The 24506-nt window shown below is 35.0% G+C and overlaps 1 protein-coding gene and 2 pseudogenes across 1 annotated transcript; 2 read left to right on the top strand and 1 right to left on the bottom strand.

Moving 5' to 3' along the window:
* Positions 1–2963: 2963 nt before the first annotated feature.
* Positions 2964–3347, top strand: LOC145610796 (oil body-associated protein 2A pseudogene; annotated as a pseudogene).
* Positions 3348–7260: 3913 nt separating this feature from the next.
* LOC145610795 (oil body-associated protein 2A-like) lies at positions 7261–9543 on the top strand (annotated as a pseudogene).
* A 13432-nt stretch (positions 9544–22975) lies between these two features.
* LOC145611979 (uncharacterized) lies at positions 22976–24226 on the bottom strand. Its single transcript, XM_081667360.1, has 2 exons — positions 24063–24226; positions 22976–23410 (listed from the first exon to the last, which is right to left on the bottom strand). Exons 1-2 carry the CDS (start codon positions 24172–24174, stop codon positions 23220–23222), a joined length of 303 nt encoding a protein of 100 aa, XP_081523486.1. The 5' UTR covers positions 24175–24226; the 3' UTR covers positions 22976–23219.
* Between the last annotated feature and the right edge of the window lie 280 nt (positions 24227–24506).

Below are 24506 nucleotides of genomic sequence, written 5' to 3'. Positions count from 1 at the left end.
GATGTGATCTTGATTGATTTTGCATTGATTGCTCACAAATTTAACAATTAGAATGTTGGATGAAGCCTGCAATTTTTTTGATTTCACTCTTTATGAAAAACATGAATATGGTAGTGTAGACACCTGATTGTGGTCATTAAACTATTGATTTAATGGGCCTGAACTAATTTTAGCTGATTAAGCTGCTATAAAAGATGTGAGTTCAAATCTCACGTACATAGTTCTAATGTATGCTCAGCAGATGTTTCTCTTAATGATCATTCAATCCACCAATTAAACATCCTAGAGTTCTAAACTCAGTAAATTGGAGTACTTACTTTAGTGCTGTACATGGCTTATACTTACCAGGATAAGGCTACAAATGAGGAAACAAAGCCAACTAACATAAACTGAATCACTATTTGGCTACACAATAAGAGTTAGGAACCAAATTCCTGAGCATGTTAGATCATCTGATTGACCTTGAGTCAAGATTATTAGTAAAGTCTAGCTAATCACGTTGCTGACTAGCGACTACTTTCTGAGATCTAGTCACGCACCATACGCTTCCCGCAGCACGACACGCACTGAGGACTATAAGGTCGGAGTCACCACTCACCCATTAGGACCATTACAAACCATTTTCCCCCATTAAACCATGTAGGAAGATGTATGCTCGTTCAATTACGTTCATAAAAAATTCATTAAATTTTGTTTAATTCTAAACAAATTCATTTACTTTCAACAAAAAGTGTTTAGTTAAATTATAAGCTTTAATTTTTTAAGTTTGAATTTAATCTAATTACTTGTATATGTAATATGACATTATTCAAACACCCAAAGAAAAAAATAAAAGGCATTATTCAATTGTATCGTTAAGTCTTGGGTTCAAAGCTATGACATATATATACTTATTTAGAAATGAATTTAAATGTAGAGTAAGACTTTAGAACATAATTTCAGAAATATTAATTTAGATTATCACAAAATTAGATAAAACAACTTTAGTTATTAGCCTGGACGATGCCTACGATCGTTGCATGAAATCAATCAATCAATAACTTAATACTAAAACAGACACCGGGATTGACACATGTCACATACTGGTGCTAATTTTTCCCACCAAAACTCTCTTTTCTTTTTTAACCTTTTTTTTAATTATTTTTTATTTTTAATATTTGGTTCTATGATAATATTATTCCCAATCTTTTATATTATCTTTATGATGAATTCCTTTTTATTTGATGTTCACAATTTTTCTATACATATTTACCTAAATAATTATTTAAATCCTTTTTACTACCTCCGTTACATATTATTTGCAACGATTTGACATAAAGTAGGAGTAAAAATGTCTTATCGTTGCAAATAATATGTAACGGAGGCAGTAATTATCTTATAAATAGAGTATTTTTCAATTTTGCCAAAAAAGGAATAATAAATTGATTCATATAATAAATGTTAAGGAAATTACTTTAAAACATCACTTAATTTTTTTGTTGAAAATTGCGTAATTAAAAAATCAATATCTTAATAAAAGAAAAATAAATAATTATCTTTTGCCGATACACTTGATTGAGATGATACAATAAGGGCTTGTTCTCATTGACTGAACTCAGCTGAACTGAACTGAACTGAACTCAGCTGAACTGAAATGAATATTTTATAAGAGAAGGAAATTAGGAGCTGAATTGAACTGAACTGAATTGAGCTGAATTGAATTGAACTCAACTGAACTGAACTCAGCCGAACTGAACTGAATTTTAGCGTAAGAGAACAGACCCTAAGTTTTTTTTTACATCTGACATCATTCTGCATATATACTAAAAGACACATCAGACGTAGTGACAATTGACATCTCCTTTTGTATTTTTTTTTTGAAAAAAATATCATCTATGATCTCCAATTAAACTTTTAACACAATAAACAAAAATGATTGAACTATAATTATTGGATAACTTCAAACACATCTGTTTTATAACAACAAAGAACAACGATATTGTATACCGAGAGCATCAATCCATAAACAGAAAATGTAGGGCTTGTTTGACATCATATTTGGTTTTCAATTTCTTGTTTTTTTGAAACTAAAAACCAAAAACAGTTTTCAAAATTATCATGATTTTAACAAGTCTAAATATTTTTTGATCCATTATGTAACTTATGTAATAGACTTTTAAAAAACAAAAAACCAAAAAACAAAAACCACAACGATGCCAAACGGACCCGTAATAATTAGATTAGTGTTGCCCAATTATTGATTGTTCTTGCCTTTAATGACTAGAGTCGTAGTATTTATTTCCATTGAAATGATATGTGTGTGTGTGTTGTGCACTTTTGCTAATAGTTTTAGTGAAGATTTTATTGTGTTGTTTGATTAATTTTTGATATTTATTAAAAATGTATTTATAAATAAGTGTTTACTAATATGACCACTAGACTTGATCAACCCAAACCCCACCTAAAAATATTCTCGAGTTTGGGCAACCCTAAAAATTCATTTTTGTTTAATTTTTTGCTTTGCATATTAGTATAGATTATGATATTATAATTTCTATATATTTGATGTGTATGTTTTTATCAAATTTTATTTGTTGGATATAATTAATTTTTCATAAAAAAAAAAATTAGAGTTATCGTGCATGGCATGGACCTTAAGCTACTATATGAATAATACGAATTACATAAGAAGATAGACACGACAATTACAAATAAATAAGCTAACACGATGAACAAACTCCAAGTGTCCCAAACAAGAGTGCAAAATGGCCTTAATCCTTGAAGCCACCTAAACTACACTTATCACACTACTCACACCATCTTCTTCTACATGCACTACCACACGTGTACACACCCTTAACAATCTTAACAATAAACTAAAAACCAAAATCACCCTTTTAAAACTCCTTCACCACTTCAACAAAACGCTCAAGATCAAAAAACGCTAAAACAAATCCGCTAAACATAAAAAAAAAGCTCAAAAAATGGCTTCATCAGTTGGTAGAGAAGGCAAAACAGCTGGTGAAGGGATGACAATGAAAGAGCATATAATCGAAAAAGGGGCTGAAATGATGCAATCCATGAAACCAATCAAGCAATTCAGTCAACATGTATGTACCTTTGCTCTTTATAGCCAAGATATGAATCTTCAAATTGAGACTCATCACTTTGTTCACCGCCTCAACGAGGATTTCTGCCAGTGTGCGGTGTATGATACTGATAATCGTAATGGTAGGCTTATTGGTGTCGAGTATATTATCTCCGATCGGATTTTCGAGGCGCTTCCTTTGGAGGAGCAGAAGCTTTGGCACTCTCATTTCTTTGAGGTTTTTTTTGCACTCAATCTCGTTTACCCTTGTATTTTGTGAAAATTTTACAGTAGTCGTTTGAAATATGATTACCATATGTTTTAACCTTAGTAGAATTTATAGTTGACATATTTTGTTCCAAGTAATCAATTATATTACTTTATTTTATTTTTTGTTTGCATGCATGAGATTTTTCTTGTAAGAGTTTGACTTTTACTGTTGTCAATGTATTTCGATTCGACTAAAATAGGGTCGAAGTTATTTTTATTTTATTTTTGTTTTAAATGGGTGTTACTAATATGAGATCTAGTTGTAGAATTAAAGAATGAATTGACCAATCTAGTTTTGTATTTGTGGCAGATTAAATCAGGGCTTTGGGTGAATCCTCGGGTTCCGGAAGCGGTGGCTAAGCCGGAACTAGACAAGTTGGCTAAGACATATGGGAAGTTTTGGTGTACGTGGCAAACTGATCGAGGTAACACTATCAAATAATTCATTTGAAATCTTTGTTTCGTTTGATCGTTTCATTGCACTATGCAAGCATATTGTATGATTGTTTTATGTGGTTTAACTTTATAGTTTAGACTATTCAACTTATTTACAAAGTTTATACTTATAATTGTCCTACTAAGACACCAAGTTGTGATAATCCGAAATTAGGTACCAATTCAATGAGATGAGCATAAGAAGATCTTAGCATATAATGATTATTTTATTGAGTAGTATATATAAGAGTACGATCAAATTCACTTGATAAGTTTATTCTAAAAACTAGATGAAATTTTTTTAGAATTTTTTAAAATGATTTTTTTTTTTTTAAATTTATGTGCTAAATTTGTTATAAATTTAGATAAAATTCATACTATCAAAAGATAATATTTTTATATATAATTAATTTAAACTTAAAAATATCATTCCTCAATTTTTCTTATGTGGTATTTGAATTATTAATATAAAAGAAATTAATAATCTCTTATTTGATTGGCTACAACAAAAATTTGTAATCCTACGTGGCGCTTTAAGAAAATTAAATACTACGTGGCTCTCTAAAAACTCGGGATATTGTAAAAATAACTACGTATACATAGAAGCCACATTTAATTTGTTAGGTGCATGTTAATGGCCTAATAGGTAACGCCCGTAACGGTGATGATATTTACGTTCAGTTTTTAATATGAGTACTCTCTGTTCTAAAATAAATTTTCCATTTTAATTTTTGGGTCAAATTTTGACGATATTGTTTTGAGATATGTTATATTCATCTCATTGTATGTGTTATTTTAAAATATCGTTATTCACAAAGTCTTATATGTGGCTAGCCACACGGTGTGACAATCCATTATCATAAGGGTTACTTCGTTAGTGTTATAGGGGTTACTCGTTCAGTTTTACAGGGGTTACTTTGTCAGTGTTATTATAGGGATTACTTTGGGGTGTCGGTCAATATTACAAGGGGTTACTGAGTAAGTGTTATAGGGATTAATTAGTTCTTTAACAAGTGGCCACATGGTGTGGCCAGCCGCACACAAGATGCACTGATCGTTATTTATGTACATAGAGAGTAATATTATTGCTAGTAAAAGATAAGTCTTGAAAGTCCATGTAAATAGAAATGATAAAATAAGTAAAAGATAAGTCTTAAAGTCCATGTAAGTAGAAATGATAAAATATTATGGGATAGAAGTAGTAGTAGTAATACATATATTGTGTATTTTAATTACATGCATATATATAGTGGTGTAAATTGAAATTATTAAGAGTACATCATATTGTAATAATTGCAATTAAAGGTAAATATTAATGTATAGGTGATCTCCTACCGATCGGGGAACCGTCTCTAATGACATCTCCGGTAGGAGAGGTTGCTGGGAATGTGAAGGCGCCTCTTTTACAGCAAAGGGATGAAAAATACGGCATATCAAGCACCAAAATAAGTGATTCAAGGGTGGATATTACTGGCCCTGCTCTTATGAACCCCAATGCAGACTACTGGATTAAGCATGGAAAAGGATTTGCTATCGATATCATCACTGCTGAGATGAAGAAAATTACCCCTTTGCCATAGAGTGAAGTTTTAGATGATAAGTACACATGTTGTATGTACTTGCTATATGATCGATAAAGAAAGATGGTCGTATATCATCCATAGCTTTGTAAGGTTGCACTTGTTCTACTGTTGTGATGTTACACATGGTTATAAGGTTACGCATGTATGTGTTTTTGTTGATCACAAATGTAAGTAGGGTTAGTTTTAATTTGCTATTTTGAATTTTGTTTTGATAAATATCTATGTGAAGAACTCTATATATAGTTCTTAAATTAAGAAGTTGGTAATTTTAAATCTTGTTGAATTTATATCCTTCCTAAAAGTACTCTTATAGGATCTTATTAACAAGCACTTTTGGGGCATTGGATAAGACGTAAATTATTACCTAAAATGGTATTAATTTGAGAAAGCATGATAAACTAACACGTCGACCGGTTTAATTAATGTTAATTTTAATTTAATCTTTTTACTTTTAACTAACTTATCCAACGCTGCTCACATGGCGTTCGTTAGCTTTTGCCTCTTATAATATTTACTATTGTTTATTTATTATTATTATTATTATTTTGGCAGATCGGTTTTAAGCATTAAAATTTAAGTTGGTTTAACGTCAAATATTTTCATGAATTATATTCATAAGCACTTACACTAAGATCACATGTGAATTCCACGAAGTTATTCGATCGGCAATTCAAGGAGAGAATAGAGCCCTAAGCGTTGCTCCTCTACTTAATCCATGAGATTTGAACGAGTTATTCACCAATAATAGATTGGTTGAGTGGGGGAAAACTACAATCACCACCTTCAACGGACAACCGATCACCGCACGAACCACTACCACCACGAGACATCACCGGCGCTGAGTAGGGAGGAGAGAGCCGTGAGAGAGAGAGAGGAGTATGAGAGAGGCCTGGTTTCGTGTTTGCTTATTAGGGTTTTAATTTAACAGTAAAACTGTTTAGTAGAATAATCAAATCACCTAGTCTACTTATAATCATATTATAATTAGACTGGGTCATGAAGCCCAAAATCCTCTAAACCTCTCCATATAGCCGGCCACCTAGGGGATTATGGGTCTTGTCCTCTAATACTCGATCTAGGCCCTTTGTATGACCTAAGAGGATCCGTCCAATTGGACTTTGGCCTATTTACTAGCCCAAAGATCGTTAGTATGTACCTCTAACTATGATATAATGACGACTCAAATAGACGAAATTAATTATTAACATAATTTGATCCATTTATATATCCAGTTATTGCATTTGAGGAAGACATAAATTTTTCAATTTTCGTTTTCCTCTTGTTTGTTTTGTGAAGTGATCGAGAAAATTACACTCGGTTGGAAAATATTTGTCCTTTCATCTGGCCATTTATTTTTTTCCTTCTCTCCAGCTCTCCTTTCATCTAGTATAGATATTTTCGCCTTCCACCTATTACCAGTTTCTGTATGACTCTTCTTCTAAGAAAACAAACAAAAAACAAAAACCAATTTGAAATGCTAGTTTTTCCTTGAAAATAGTGTTTTTTTTTTTTTTTTTTTTTTTCAGGAAATTACATTTTTTCATTAAATTAAAAATTGTTTTCATCCCTGTCAAAAAAAAAAAAAAAAAAAAAAAAAAAATAAAATAAAAAAAATAATAACATAATTCATCAAATTGAAGGGAGCCTATATGTATAATGGTCATCAAAGTAGCAAGCTAAGCTAGCTAGAGATCCGAAAAAAAGGTTACATCTCCTAAAAAACTAGTCAATCAACCAACAATTAACAATTACACATACTATTATCCTCAAAACTAGCACTAGTTTCCACTCTTTTTACACGAACCTTCTTCTCTTTGCTCAAACTACGTTACAAAAACTACATTACAATCAGCCCATATTATTGTAGCGAGTGAAAAATAGTCTTCTTTGCTAGGGAGGTGAATGATGGCATCAAGTGACGAAAAGCCGGGACCAATGCCAGGGCGGGATGATGGGACGACGCCAGGGAAGGCGTTGACGGTGGGACAACAAGTAATAGACAGAGGTGCGCAGCTAATGACAACGTCGATGAAGCCAATCAACAACATGAGCCAGTATTTTAACACTTTTGCGATTTATAGCCACGATATGTCTCGACAGATTGAGACTCATCATTTTGTTTCGAGACTTAACCAAGATTTTTGCCAGTGTGCGTTTATGACTCCGATCTTCCTTCAGCTCGTCTCATTGGTTTTCTTTCTTACCCTTCATTATCATAAATTGTTTTAATTCAGGCCATGCATGTCTTACATTTAGCTATTTAAATTAGTTATTTAGGAGCTCAAATTTGATAGCCTATGTTCGTTTGTTTTTTTTTTTTTTTTTTTTTGGATCGTGTCATGTCATGCTGAAAGTGTTTGTTCATCATCTATTTCGTCAACAGGAATTGAGTACATAATCTCTGAGAAAATATTTGATGGACTCCCACCCGATGAAAAGAAGTTGTGGCATTCTCATACATACGAGGTTAGTTTGTGACTTAACGGAATTTTTGGATGGAAACCGTTAAGTGGTGGTAAAACCTATATTCATGTTTTTTATGAGGTGGTGGTAAAGTAATACTTTTTTTTTGGGAGGTGGTAAAACAGATTTTCATGTTTTTGTGAGGTGGTAAAAAACAAAATTTCCTTACTTTAATCTCATGTATGTACATAATCGTAAATGAAAGAAATAAACAAACTTTTATTTGTGGTTGGCCATACCGTGTGGCAAGGCAGGGTTAATCTAGTTAAATTACTCGGTCAGGATTTACTTGAGGGATTTGGTCAAGGGTTACTCGGTCAGGGGTTACTTGAGGGGTTCGGTCAGGGAATACTTGGTTAGGGGTTACTCGATCTTACTTGAGGGATTACCCGGTTAGGGGTTACTTAAGGGTTTCTTAGCCAGACTAGGGGTTATTCGGTCACTCGGTCAGAGTAACTCGATTAACCCCTGACCGGGTAACTCAAGTATCCCCGACAACTCAAGTAGCCCCTCACCGAGTAATTTGAGTAACCCGGACACACAGAAAACTTTTGATAACTTCATTCGTACAATATAGTTAATGTATACCTGTCTTATTTAAAACTTGTGTTGACCTCTCCGTCCAATCAATAAAAAATAGAAACTATTACTTTAATTTGCACTTTTTTTTTTTTTTTTTTTTTTTTTTTTTTTTTTTTCACATAAAGAGTCAGTAATTACTTAAATTATGAATTATTAAGAAAGATAGGTATCATTTTATTCCTCAATGTTTTAACTAATTGCGTACAGTCATATATACTACCTATATTTCTTATTATTTGCAATAAAGCAATTTTTATGTCTCATAAATGGTACCTTTTGTTGCAAGTACGTAATAGAAAACAGAGGTAGTATATCAAAGTTAGCAAGTTAAATTATATTGAAATCAAACTTATCTGTTTTGGAGATTGTACAATTGATTTACTAGATGGCATGTTTAAGATTAAAGCAGGCCTTTGGAATAACCCTAGAGTGCCAGGAATAATTGAAAATTCAGAGCTCCAAACCTTTGCTAAGATGTACGGAAAGTTTTGGTGCACTTGGCAGGTTGACCGAGGTAAGTAACTAGACCAAATTTTTCATATTGGCCTGGCTTTTTTCATTATCAAGTTCATCAATCAATATATGGAGTACAAATAATTTCATTTCATCTATTAATAATCGTTATGGAGTATATTGATCTATTAATAATTTCATTTCATCTACTAGTATTCCTTTCGTTTTTTTTTTCATTTATTTTTTTTATCTTCCCATTTACATAATTTTGACCATATTTTGAAGCGACTATATAAGTTTACAAAATTTATCATATGGAGGAATAAGTATCGACTATATAAGTTTAAAATATTTATCGTATGGAGGAACAAGTATTTACTACTTCGTATTGTACGTAAATTTATTAATGGATCTCTTTTTTTTTACTAATTATATGAAGGAGATAAGCTTCCCTTGGGTGCACCGGCCCTTATGATGTCTCCTCAACCAGAGAGCACAATTTGCGCAGAGATAGTGAAGAAGAGGGATGAGAAGTACCAGATAACAAGTGATAATTTGATCTCATCAAGGGCTAATATCGCCCCACCAGAAAACTTGAATTCGTACGTAGATCACTGGAAGCAATCTAGAAAGGGCTTTGCCGTTGATATACAAGAAACGAAGATGAAAACAACTGCCCCCTTCCCATGAAATGATGAAATTTATAATCCAATTCAATATATTACACTAAGCAGGATCCGTTCTATAAGCAAATTTTAATAATTTAGAGGGTTTTTTTCTCAAGCTTGTAGCCTTATGAAGTGATTAACATACTTATAAGATATTAATTGAAAGTTATAATTTATTTTGTACATAAGAAATTTTGGAATTTTTGTTTTAAAAGTCTAAAATAGTTTTGCCCTTCGGGCTGAAGAATGCTGGGGCAACTTTTTAGAAGGCAATGGATAGAGTGTTCCTTCACCAAAAGGGTAGAAATGTGGAAGTATACGTTTACGGCTCAATTGTTAAGAGCGTCATGCAGGCTGGGCATATCATGGATCTGGAGGAAACATTCACCACCCTGAACAAGTATAAAATCAAGTTCAACCCGAAGAAATGTGCCTTTGGAGTAAGCTCGGGAAAGTTCTTGGGTTTTCTGATCAGCGAGAGAGGGATAAATGCCAATCCAGAAAAGGTCGAAGCAGTCCTCAACCTAAGAGCATCAAAGATATCATGCGGTTGATAGGCAGAATGGCCGCACTAACCAGATTCATCAGCAAGTCAACAGATAAAGCCTTGCCATTCGATCAGCTATTGAAAGGAAACAGAGAATTCAAGTGGGGGACTAAGGAGAAAGAAGCCTATGAGGGTATTAAGGAACATCTGACTAAGCTCCCAACAATGATCAGCCCGGAGCTGAGGGAAAATCCGCAGTTGTACATCTCAGCGTCAATACAAACAATCGCAGCCGTTCTGCTGGTAGAAAGACAGAAGCAACAAAGGCCGATATACTTCGTAAGCCACGTGCTGACCGAGGCGGCAGAGCAAAGGTACCCCCTGGTAGAGAAGCTAGCCTTCGCAGTGGTCACAATAGCAAGGAAGCTAAAACCATATTTTGACGCGCATGTAATAGAGGTCCTCACAAACCACCCGCTGGAGAAAGCATTACAATAAATGGATGCATCGGGCAGACTCTTAAAGTGGGCAATCGAGCTTTCTGAGTATGAATTCGAGGTCAAGCCTAGAGCAGCCATCAAGGAACAAGCTTTGGCGGACTTCATAGTGGAAGCCTCATATGAGGAGAAGGAAGATGACATTGGGGTCTGGAAGGTAGAAGTGGATGGATCCTCAGCCCAAATGGGGAGCGGAGCAGGAGTCATAATGACATCTCCAGAAGGAACGTATTTGAGTATGCCATCAAGTTCAAGTTCAAAGCGTCGAATAACGAAGCGGAGTACGAGGCGACGCTGGCAGGCCTGCGTATGAGCCTCCACTACTACAAAATGCGTGTTTTTTGGACGCTTTTTAGGCCTTTTTTCGACGCTAAAAAGCGTCGAAAAATAATTTCTCGACGCTGCAAAAAAGCGTCGCAAATCCAAAAGTCGAAAATTTTTCGGAGACACAAAAAAGCGTCGAGATTCTCGACGCTTTTTATTGTCCAAACGAATATACGAAGCGTCCAAAATCACGTATTTCGCGCATTATCCCAAATGTATGTAGTTTTTTAGCGACGCTTTTTCCTGTCCACATAATCAAATTTTGCGACGCCTTTTGTTGTCTTGCGTTTATTCGTGTCAGCCTATGGTATGGCGGAAAAGTCTTTGAAATTTGAAAATGTGCAATTATGTAGACATTAAAAAGCGTCTAGATTTATTTTTTAAGATTTATTTTTTCTTTTTTTTCCTTTTATTAAATTATTACCATCATATACAATATAGTCATTTAAATTTATCATAAATTAAATTAATAACATTAAAATTAAAATAAACAAATATTCACTATAACAAGTTTAGATCAGAGGGTAGCAAAAACATACAGCTAATGCGATGAAATTTCAAAAACAAATCTTGATGACAAGGGAGAATTGAAACAAAAAAACTTTTGATTTAACAAGGCAATTTAACCAATTTCATAAGGCGATACAACAATTTATAGGTCGATTATGCACTACTAATAATCAAATAATCAACAATTTTTAGTTCTGGATTTCAGTTCTGAAATTGTTAAGAATATATAGTAAACAGCAAGTTACAATACACAATACAACAACTTACTACACAATACAGCAAGTAGCAGGGGAGTAGGGCAGACAAGCAGAATAAAAGCAGCAGGGGAGCAGGGCAGACAAGCAGTAGCAGGGGAGCAAGGCACACTCACACACACACACACACACACACATCACAAGCAAGCATTCACACAAGCTCTGACTTTCACACACACACACACAAGCTTTGAATTTCACACACACACAAGCATTTTTGGATTGAAGTTCTGATTTCCATTTCTGAACTTCAGATCAGTTTGTTACCTGATGTTTTGCCTTTCGTAAGAATTCAGATGCTTTGTCTAGAAGACCCGGAGATGCATTCCCTTGACGAACTGCACCTACAATCTGAGAAAATTGTCCAACAAGCGCTTTAAGATTTTAATTGCAGTTCTGATTTCAGTTCTGTAATTCAGTTCTGATGTTCAGAGCTGAATTCAAAACTGAATTCCAAAACTGAATTCAGATTTGAATTTCAGTTCTGTAATTTAGTTCTGATGTTCAGAGCTGAATTCCAAAACTGAATTCAGATTTGAATTTCAGTTCTGATATCAGTTCTAGAATTCATTTATGATGATCAGAGCTGAAATCAAAACTGAAATCCAGAACTGAATTCAGATTTGAATTTCAGTTCTGATTTCAGTTCTAGAATTCATTTCTGATGATCAGAGCTGAAATCAAAACTGATATCCAGAACTGAAATCAGATTTGATTTTCAGTTCTGATTTCAGTTCTAGAATTCATTTCTGATGTTCAGAGCTGAAATCAAAACTGAAATCCAGAACTGAAATCAGATGTACTGAATCACGTATAACACAATTAGCATGTACTGAATCAAAAAAGAAAGCATGCTACACATATCATATGTGTGTCTCAAAATCTGATCTCATGATGAAGTAAGGAAAAAAAATATAAAAATAAAAATAAAAACCAAACAAACATGACATTAGCACATAACACGTATAACACAATTAATTATGCAGCTCAATACAAGTTTCAAGATATAAACAATTCCATATATCCAAATTTAGAACAAGTTTGACAATGATATTTAAAATACTTTTGCATGTATAACACGTATAACACAAGCTAGCCCTCCTCCCCCTCCCCCCACAATAACAAGCAGCAGCAATAGGGCAGGATCACACCACAACAACATCAAGCATCAGCAGACAACTTTGAATACAAAACATTTACCTATGGTTAGAACCTCCTCCTTGTCGTCAAAATCAATGTCATCTCGCCAATCCGGAGTGAACAAAAAAAGGCACCAAGGCACCAATATAATAGTGAAAAAAAAGGAAAGTTGAGGCACGAAGCTATTCAAATCCAACTAACTCACACACATCCATTTTGGTAATCTATCTTTGCTAGACAACAGTAGGAGTCTACTAGGACTCCATATTTAGAGTAAATATAAAATGTATAAAATTGAGACTTTACTCAACCACAACAAAATCAGACAAGATTATGAATATATCGATGTTTGATGCAATGAAAATCGTACCTTAATAAACTTTGGCTTGTCTAAAACCACAAGCGAAATGTAACTCTCAACTAGAAATCTACAGCTGCAGCAACATCAAAGGAAAAATCTGTTTATAAAGAAAAATTTTAGCCTCATGCTTCCCTCCAAACATCATAGAGTTGTTTAAATATTATGCAAATCATTTATGACAAGTTATTTAACAGTGTTCCACCTTAGAAGTAAGCTTTCTGCACATAAATTTCTGTCAATCATGTAAATTCATACATTGCTTACTTTTACCACTAAGAGGCAATTGTCATCACCGAGCAATTGTCAATATTTCAGATTCTTGATCCAAAATAAGAGCTAAAAAAATATAGGCAATGAAAGAGAACTAGGCTAGGGGAGGCAGTAGTGATCAGATTGTAGCCAACATTAGTGTTTCAGATTGGTATCCTTATCAACGTGTCTATTTGTTGGAATTATTTTTACCCTCCTAAAACAAAATGAAACTGTATACCAAGACAAATCAACAAGACCCCACATAACTACGTAGTATATATTTTCTTCTATATAACCGCGATATGAGGTTGAATAGAAATGTTTGATGTCAAAAGTGCAAAAGTTGCAATATCTATACATCAAGAGATCTTTCAAAAAGATAAATGAAAGCCTCACATTTAATGAAAAGCCACAAGTACCAAATAACAGTAAACTCAGCTATACATTTAGTTCTATCATGATTAAAAAATTAGGCAGAACACACAGAAATTAGCTACTTTCATTCACTATCTAAATTATAAATCTATTCAGATACTTCATTTATTTTATACAGACAAATAAGTCATCCATAACAAAGAATCCTGAATATCAGAGAATTAAAGCAGTTTTGGATAATCTATGGGCATGTGCCCATTGCTGCCACATTGTTTTACTGATGGAGTGTCATGGATCCTATGTATAGATCTTTTATCAAATCTTAATTCTACTTCGTCACTCACAAAGAAAAAGGTGTATATCCTTTGAGCAAGATGTGATACCCGAGTGTAAATTGTCCAGCTAGACAAAATATGCACAATGCGGAGATTGGCACTGAAAGTAACAAAATTCATGGGGTAAGGAATTGAAGGGGTCCTTGTAAAGACTACAATGATTCCCAAACATCATGCAATATGCATGTGTAAGAAGGGAAAAGCAACGAGTCAAACTCTATTTTTCCTACAATACAATAACGAATAAACTGAGAATATCAAAATATGATAGAAGAAAAACAAAGTGATCAAATCTTAAATAACTGAGCACCCAGATGGGGAAGCTGAGAGGAAAAGGAAAAAAGAACGATAGGAACCACATTAGGTGGAAAAAATGGAATTGGGGAAACTAAAGACAAAGGATATTGCTAGATACAGTCCATGTAAAAACTACTGTGTTTCAACTTCCAATTAATATAGCATATTTAAGGGGGAAATCATAAAGTTTGATTTCATCTCTGAGATAAAGCCCAATATTAGACCAAATTCACTGTCCCAAAATCAATCTCACTGTCCTCCTCTTATATATAGAGTACATTATTTATATGAGATTACCTGCTATGGCTCCCACACCTCAAAAGAAAACAACAATACGTACATTCTTAACAACAAGACTTGATTCATCAACTGCTCCCAAATCTAGGATCATATCCAGTTCACACTGCTGCCTTGGCTCTATACGTACATATCATAATAACGAACAAACAAACTTATACTGATTCATCAGCAGCAGGCCGTGAGTATTGGGGGTGTTGTCTAATGATTTATAAGGGAATGAGTATTGCTTCTAAGAGTAGAGCATGTGAGGACAGAATGCAATCATCAGCCACAAAATCACCATAGAAAAACAAGAAAATTCATATCAAAAACCCATAAAATTCAAAGCCTACAAATTTCATATCAAAAACCAGAAAATTCATATATATCAAAAACCCATAAAATTCAAAGCCTACAAAATTCATATCAAAAACCAGAAAATTCAAAGCCTATAATATTCATATAAAAAACCCATAACATTCCAAACTAAACCCTAAAACGCCATAAAAATCAAAACAAAAACCAAAAAACAATATGAAAAAAAAACATGAAAAATTGGATTTTAAAACAGAATTCACGAAAAAACAACATAAAAAGAAATTAATTTATCTAATTAAGGGAAAAAAATTACCTCGCAATAAGAGATTGATTCTTGTTCTTCACCAACGCAAAATCGAAGACATGCAAACAAATAATTCCCAATTTTAACGAAAATTTAGAGAATTGTGATATATTATATGCTAAAAACGATAGAGATATATACCTAGCAACAATATTGTTCAGCAAATTGTAAATTAATACCTCAAATTTATGAAAGTGACGAGCCACAAAACCCCAAATTCCTTGAAATTTAGCAAGCAAAACCCAGAAATTAACCTAAAATGTGAGATTTTTTTTGTCGCTGATGAAAGTGATGATGGAGTCCAAATTTGGAGGAGAGCAGAACAGAATATGGGCAGTTTAATTGGGAACCTTTTTCTTTTTTTTTTTCTTTTTTGAAGACGTTTAATTGGGAACTAATTCGACTGAGCTGAGGGTGAAAAAAGACGAACCCGCTAATTATTTCATTAAAAAAATTCAAAATTGCGGGCAACCTTACTCACGTGCATAGCACGTGAGTTTCTCGACGCTTTTAAGTGTCGAGAAAATTTTCGACTACAAAAAGCGTCGCAAAAAGACGGAACCAAAAATTATAGACTGACGCCCCTTCAACAGCGTCGAACCAATTGCGTCCAAAAATCACTCTTTTTGTAGTAGTGCTCGCAGCCGGAGCCCGCAACGTACACCTACAAACTTGAAGTCTGAGGTTGTAGCCTTTGGTTCTTCAGAAGCTTGTTCTTCACAAAATCACCCGCAACAGTGGTCTCAATCGGCAGTAGCCTTTGGTTCTTCAGAAGCTTGTTCACGTGCCTTTTGGCAGCAGAAGTTTGAGGTGCCACCCGGCCGGAAGCCGCGACAGATTGCTTCTCAGGGGAAGCAGTAGGCGCCACTAACGCCTTAGAATATGAAGCCACCTTTCGAGGAGCAGGGCGAGTCTCACGCCTACTCCCAACAGTAGAAGACGAGGGCTCAGTTTAGGGCTCACCAGTAGCCGCGGTGCCAACAACAGCCTGCAACTTAGCAGGAGCCAAACGCACCTCACTCTTCAGGAAGCCAACAAACACCTCCAGCGTATCAAAAATTTGAGGAAGGTTCTCAGGAGTGGCAGTCAAAGGGTCCTTCCAATTATCAGCCAGCCCGAGCATGCGTTTGGACTACTTGTCATAGCAAAAAGGTCCTTCCAAAAAAGTCAAAAAAGGCAGGGAGGCAAGAGCAAAAAAAAAAAAAAAAAGAGAAAAGGCAGAAAATAGAAAAAGGCAGAAGGCAGAAGGCAGAAAGAGCTTACCAGACTCATGTGTACGGCACAAACGCATGGCAGAAAACTGCTCATTACCCACGATGTAAATAGATCTAGTTGGGCAGCCAGACCTTGGAAAATTTGGAGTCACTTGTCTCTGCTCCCTGCAGAGCCTCAAAAGCCTCTGTCTCACGAGCAGGCTCAGAGAGGGAAACTGTGACCCTAGCCATGTTGGTGCGAATTTCTCTGAAGTTCCGCGGAGCAGCAAAGTTGGAAGACACTCTCACCTAGAAGAACTTGCCAATCCAGTCCCTGAAACGTCCAAGTTTTGGGTAGGACAAGACCCTACTCTCCTTAGGAGCAACATAGTACCACCCTGACTCAGTCCCAGAATGAAGCTGATCTCTTCAGGCTCCTGAGAGACTTGAACAAATGCAGAGACTCAGGGTACCTTCGAAACCTCAGAAACCACAGTAGACAAATCAAGGTGTGAAAGGAGGCAGGGTGCACCAGAGATATGCAGATGTTAAAAGCACGTAGCAACTTCTCTAAGGTGGGGTCCAAAGGGAACCTCAAGCCCAAATCTAGCTGTGAGGCAAACACAGAAATATGACCTGCAGGAGGGGCTGATAACTTCGCAGCGTCAGCAGGCAGAACCAGCTCGTAGCCCTCCCCAAAACCATAGAACTTCTGCCTAACAGCAGCCAGGTCCAACCTCTCAGCGTCCTTATGCCAACTGGAATCTAACACACAGTTCTTAGGCCCATAACACTTGTCATCCAGGAAGAATTCAGTCTTGCCCTCCCCTACGGGCTCTACAACATAAGTGGGCTGACAGTCAAAGTATGAGCGGTCACCAGGAGACTCAGACATTCTACTTGATTGAACTGCTGGGGAAGGAGAAGGTGATGGAGTCCTAGTATTTCCACCGCGCACTACATAATGATCAAACCGATGCATGTCAGCCATGTCATCAAGCCAAGCAAAACTGTTTAAAGGCTGAACATGGGGAATGGGGCTAAGAAGAGACACGTCAGGGGGATTAGCCTTAACAACATCAGCCAACATTTTATGGCGCATTGCGCGCAGCCTCAGGCGAGTAAGATGGGACAAGGGAATCCCATCCAGCGTGAGCACTCGCTTACAGTAAGGATCAAAGAAATCGGGACGGGGTCCACGCTGGAAAAGGCGAAACGCACTACCCTCAGCGGGACGACTACTGCCCGACCCAGACGCAGCAGCAGGAGTCGCAGTAGTACCCATCCCGCTCGAAGCGGGGGGAAGTTCAGGAGGCATAACAGTTTGTATAGAAGTAGGAGAAATAGAAAAAGTGTGCTCAGGGCGCTCACCTGAGAGAGAAAATCGGGAAGAAGAGGAATCCGATCTTGTGGCCGTTTGAGGCTCACTCATATTCTGACTATCAGAGGCGTTAGACATTATGAAATCTACAAGGAAATACAGGCCCGCAAAGGAAGGAAAAAAGCAATGGGGCGCGAGAAAATCAAAGAATCAGTTTAGAAACAATGAAGGAATAAGTAGAAAAAAGCCAAGAATACAAATACAACAACAAAAGAGAAGAAATGGGAATAGCGGCAATTGGGAAGAATCAAAAGGCACAATCTTGCGAAGAAAAAGTAAGAAAAAGTAAAAAGAACCAAAATTGGGGAAATACAAACAACAAAAGGTACAAAGTAAGTACCTTTAAGGAAAAAGTTGCAGAAGCAACAAAGTACAACAACGATGGCGGAGATAAAAGCCCAAGCAAGACAAAAGTTCGAATATGCAATTAAGAAGAACAAAGAAGAAAAAGTTAGCAAAAGAGCAAGAATTAAGGGAGAAAAAGCAAGTAAAGTGAAAATTAAGACAAAAACAAAGACGAAGAAGCAAGAACTTACCACAACAATGGAGGATCAAGGACGCTTGACAGAGGAAGAGCAAAGAGCGAAAATTTTGAAATGCCAAAATAATGAAGAGGGAAGATGAAAAAATTGGAGGCGTAAAAGAAATAATGTAAAAAAGGGGGACAATGAAATTAATATGGAGTAAATGGGCAGTTAGACAAAGGGCAAAGCCAAACCGCCATGTCACTTCAGTAAAATCAAACTGACAGCCCGGATTGCCAACACGTGTCTCACTCCACAAAAAAAAAAAATTGAGAAGAGAGCACTTCAGCGGGAGTGATCGAAAATCCTCTCTGCAAGCTCGTCATTTCTCAGACTTCAACGGGAGTGATCGAAAATCCTCTCTGCAAGCTCGTCATTTCTCAAACTTCAGCAGGAGTGATCGAAAATCCTCTCTGCAAGCTCGTCTTCTCTCAGACTTCAGCGGGAGTGATCGAAATTCCTCTTTGCGAGCTCGTCACTTCTTAAGTGTGGAACCAATAATGTTACCATACAAGCAATAGGTAGGGTAACAGACTCAGCAATAGGGTAACAGAACCTGACCTCCCAAGTCTCCAGGGCGCCTCAACACCCTAGAGACTTGAGGGGCTAGGAGTGTGCAGGTTATTTCAGTCAGACGACCCCTTGAGTCAGGACCGATAAGGCTACACGCTCAGAACAGCTGGCATGAAAGAACCTCACGCCATCTCTTGAGGGGCTAGTTGTAGGGGATAGCTCCTGCTGAGCTATTCCTTCCAGCTGGGCTCAGTTGAGAAGAACGATTCTTACAGGCAAAGAGTCGGCATGAGTAACCTCATACCACCTCTTGAGGGGCTAGTTGTATAGGATAGCTCCTGCTGAACTATCGCCCTGCCCCCAAGGTGCGCACTCACTGCCGAGAAAGCAACTAAAGGAGGGCTCATTAGCCCGCAGAGTTAGCCCGCAGGGCTGACCAGGCTAAACTCTCCGCGAAGGAGATAGTACGCCTATAAATAGAGGGTAAAGTACAACGGAAAAGAGGTTAGACACTAAAGTTATTACACTCTCTACATCTTTTTAAGTACACTTTCTCTCTCTAAACACTCTCTAACTTAAGCTTCGGAGGGGGGTTCCTCGAGCCACCCCCGAGGGCAGTTTACGTGTGCTACCTTGTATAGGTAGTTGACGGGACCCAGTTCACCCAGCAGAACCCTAGGATCCACACCTGGAACAATACCATTTAATCATCTAGTGATACAATTGATCACTCAGTGGCACTACTCTAAATTCAGAGTTGCATTTATGTGATGACCCCCATGCCCCTCGTTATGCATTTATTCATACAACACTACAAAAGATAATTAATTAAAGGAAATTGATTGTATTTGCATTTGGTCCCATGACCAACCACCGGTGACTGTGACTTACGTACTAGCAAATAAATATCTTGGTTCCACAAGACATAATCCTAAGGATTTTATCTTCGATTAATGAAATGTCCAAATTATTTTGCAAATCATCAAAGTTACATACCAGCTAGCTTGATGGCACATTGTCACAAATGAAACCAATCTCGATTTCTAATTCAGATGACTAACGGGGTTCTATCTCAAAATTATGTGGTTGTAGCTAAGAGGATTAGTCCCTAAATCATAACGTGTTTAATTCTCTCACTTTTTTTTTTTTTTTTTTTTTTTTTTTTTTTTTTTTTTTTTTTTTTGTGTCAATGCGGAACTATACACTCACATGTATTGTTATAGCACAAAATGGTTCAGCACTCCCCCTCAATATGAGGTTTTTTTTTTTTAATTTTTTTTATTTTTTTTTTAATTTATTTATTTTTTTAAATTCGGTCACATGTGACGTTTTATTGGGCCCGAGTGTGTTTTCAACACCCCTTGAGTGTGCATTATTGTTGTAGATAGATGAGAGGTTAGTACTAAAAATATGGAAACGTGTAATTTAGGTCACTTGGTATAAATTCTATCAACTAGATAGGATGCATTCACGATGTTTAAAGATAGGATAAATCAGAAAATTGTTGTCAGGGAGACAGGGACAATTAATAATCCATCCAAGTGGTACTATATCAGTATAAATTTTTTGTGTATAAAGAACACTAAAACGCAAATAGTGTAGAAGTTTTGATTTTTAATCAATCAATTTAGTTGACATCAACTATTAGACTTTGATTTAACCAAACATTGTATATATTGACATACGTAAAGGCTTAATAAATACTCTTTTAGTTTACAATGCGTGTGTATTTTGTTTCATAGTCGCAATTACTTAATTGTTGTAGTGAGGTTTAGAGGGTAATTTTAGTCCTTAATGCTCACATTTGAGGTCGAAGATAGAAAACAATACTTCAATCGATTTCCATCCAATGACACATAGCAAGAATTTTACTCGCTGATAATTAAATTGGGGGCGTTTCTACTGATTTACTGCCAATTTAAACCCCAAATTTGATCCCAATGGACCAAAATTACCCCCCAAAAACATAATTGAGCAATTTTTTTTAGCTCGAAACAAACATCAAATCCTGGAAATTGCTTGCAAGCAAATTGAGGGGGGTTTTGATCATTTTTGCAATTTTGAAGGGCCAAAATGAATCATAAAAACCATAACCTAACAATTTTTGCGACTTAAATTATAAATAAAGCACGCATACGGCATACCAAGGCACTATTGCATGCAAACCGATGCTTTAAATATAAAATTTTTTTTTAATAAATTTTGAATGGAATATTCCCTTAGATTCCGGTTCCGTGGACCGGCGTATTAATTGCATAGATAGTTAAATAGGAGGTGATACTGAGAGCAAATACTTTAGGTTATACGAGTACTTGTATTATTATGCACACAAACAACAATTGAGATTATTTAGAGTCAATTTTCCATTTAAAAATTATTATAATATATTAATAAAATTTACACTATGGTGATTAAAACCAGATATCACATGACTATTTTTTATCGTAACTATAAATCACCACAAAATCTAGTCAAAGTGTAATTTATACGTAGTATAAATAAGACAAACGTTAAAGTTATCAACTAAATTAAGAAAACACAGGAAGTATGCTATATGCCTATATGCACCAACTTAGCAAGTACATAGAATATATAGGCCTTGTTTGACAATTGGCTGTTGGCTGATGGCTGTTACTCTTGGCTTGTTTGACCAGCTTTTTATGTATTGGCTTTTTATGTTGGTTGTTTGACTGTTGGCTGTTAAAAAATATGTTTGGTAAAATTGGTTATTGGCTGTTGGCTGTTTAGGGCTAAAATTACATTTAAGGGCATTGATATGTTTTATTATCTTTCTAATAACAATAATGATTTTTTTTTTTTTTTTTTAAACTTTTACTACCAAGTAGTATCACCGCTACTCCCTATTTTTTTTTTATAAATAATAAATTCTTTTTTATTTTTTATTTTTTTTTGTTTGTTTTGTAAATAGGATTATTATTTACTACTACTACTAACACTTTTTACTGTTACTTCGTATTTTTATTTTCATAATAATTTTTTTTTATTTTGTTGATTATTATTATTATTATGAAAAACCAAAATTGTGATACGAAAGATGTAAATAACAACTACACATAACAAGATAATTAAGTATAGAATAGCAAGTTTTAAAACTCAAACTCTTAAAATTATACTCACAAGGACAGGGCATATGAAAAATGTAAATTGCAAATTCATTCCTAAAAGATGTAAATTGCAAATTCAATGTTCTAATACATATTAGCAACTACTGTACAAATTAATTTTTGTATAATTAAATTTTGGGTGACTAGGGTGATAGTAGTAAATCTAAGCAGCAAACACTAATAAAGACGTCATTTTGCTTCCTCTTCATTATGCTCGTGCATTAAGCTAGTTGGGATCTCACTCTTTTGATGAGATTTTTTTTTTTTCGATTTTTTTTTTATAAAAAACAAATCAGAACCCATACATTTGCAAATTGAGATCTCAACAATTTTGTTTTAATTAACCAATAAGGCTTCTTATTAAATTCTTCCCTAATAAAAAGATAATTAAAGAGCTTCATGGTAAATTCTACCTCAAATTTCACCAAATTAAATGAGCATTTTCTACAGATATAAAAAACTTAATAACCACAAAAATAAAAATGAAAATAAAAAAAAGTAACCAAGTAATGTAGTCATGCAGATGCCGGAGCTTGATTATGAATTTATACTCCGCCGCTCCCGACGCTCTAGTGAAAGTGATACCTTCACCCAAACTTCTCCCAAATTCTCTCTGTAGTATAGTAGCAGTATAGTGGGTAATTTGGTTTTTGGAGAGAGAAAGGTAATTGAGATGAGAATGATAATAGGTGTCATGAGGGATAAAAATGTAATTGTTATCATTTAAGCCAAAAGCCAACCCAAAAAAGCTACTCTCACTAGCTTTTGGCTTTTGGCGGAAAAGCTGGCTTTTTAGCCAACCAAAAAGCCAATTAACCAAACACAAATTTTGGCTGTTTGACCACTTCCAAAAGCCAAAAGCCAAAAGCTATACAAAAAGCCATCAAAAAGCTACTTACCAAACAACCCCATAACCTTGAAATTTAGAGCTAGTAATCCCTTAGACACTGATACACATAAAGCTTTAAAGAGTACGAGTACTGAATAATGGAGAAGCATTACATATATTACAAGTCTATATATATATTAGGATCATATTATACATGATAGTTAACTTGGGACGAACACTGCACCAACTCAATTAACTTATGAGAATAATCTATCAAACCATATATTTTGTTCACTCCCAAAGTCCCAATCTATTTATTTCATATTGGTACACACAAATATATATGAGTACATATTTTGTTATGCTCTCCCTTTCAAAGATTTCATGCACAACGTATCATTTAGTTAAGCTTTTCCTCAACAACCTTAGCCATCTTTTGTCTTGAGGGTGGGCTAATTGGATACGAATAACCTCCTCCACCATAACTTCCTCCTGGATTGCCATAACCTCCTCCTGGATTGCCATAACTTCCTCCTGGATTACCATAACTTCCTCCTGGATTACCATACTGCTTTGACTCTTCCACGGACTCTGCAAAAATCGAAATGAACATACAAACTCACGATCTACATAAAACCTTCAGGACAATATTACTACAAGGTATATTTATTTGTACATAAATTATGAATATTGTTACTTAAATTAGTCATGTTATGCTGTTAAATATTAAAAAAATACTACCTTCGTTCCTAAAAGATCGACTCACTTACTACTCATACAGTCAAAATAAAATAACTTTGACCGCAATCTATGATGTATACAATAGAAAGAAATTAGCAGGTGGGATCTTATTAGAATCCTCTTATTATAAATTTTAATTTTTCAAATATAACTTTTTATAATATATATATATATATATATATATATATATATATATATATATATATATATATATATATATATATATATATATATATATTGGATAAATAAAAAAATATTGATGATATTCATTTATTCATTTTATGCAAAACATAATAATAATAACAATAATAAAATAAATATATTTTCTAAGTTGAGTAAAATAAGTCAATCATCAAACATATAATCATTAAAACATTGTGGTAGTCATATTTCAAACGATTAATATAAAATTATCAACAGAGAGCATGACAACAAAACTAACTCAATAAAATTTTAAGAAAAAGAGGTCATAAATAATGGGAAGGATGTAAAAGAAACTAACGAGTTTGTCTAGTCGACTGAGGGTCAGCAAGCTCACGAGCTGAGACCTCATAGGAACTGATAAGAATTGCAGCGAAGAGCATGACAATAAGAAAAGGTTTTGTGTTTGCCATATTTTGTAGTCTCCAATTAATATTATTTTTGGATGAAATCGGATATGAAAGAATGGCAGGAGTTGTACATGTATTTATAGACGGTTGTACTAGGTACCCGGACCATGAAGAACCCTAAAAGACTTATAATAACATTATTGGTCAAGAGTAATACAATATTAAATAGAGCTGACAAAAGTTAACACGACACGAACCGGACATAAAAAAAATTGGATTAGCGTTAAGAATTTATGACTCGAATTAAGCAGGTCGGATTAGTGTATAGATTTCTTACACGAATCAACCCGCTTACGAAAAAAAATTAATAATTTACGAATATTATGATAAATATT

This window comes from Chenopodium album, chromosome 24, assembly GCF_948465745.1.
Source record: "Chenopodium album chromosome 24, dcCheAlbu1.1, whole genome shotgun sequence".
Lineage (NCBI taxonomy): Eukaryota > Viridiplantae > Streptophyta > Magnoliopsida > Caryophyllales > Amaranthaceae > Chenopodium > Chenopodium album.
This window is presented reverse-complemented; position numbering and strand designations above follow the sequence as displayed.

Coding starts and splice junctions, on each gene's coding strand:
- LOC145611979 (XM_081667360.1), bottom strand. CDS start 24,174: ATGGCAAACACAAAACCTTTTCTTATTGTCATGCTCTTCGCTGCAATT. Junction 23,411..24,062: donor TCAGTCGACTAGACAAACTC/GTTAGTTTCTTT, acceptor CGATTTTTGCAG/AGTCCGTGGAAGAGTCAAAG.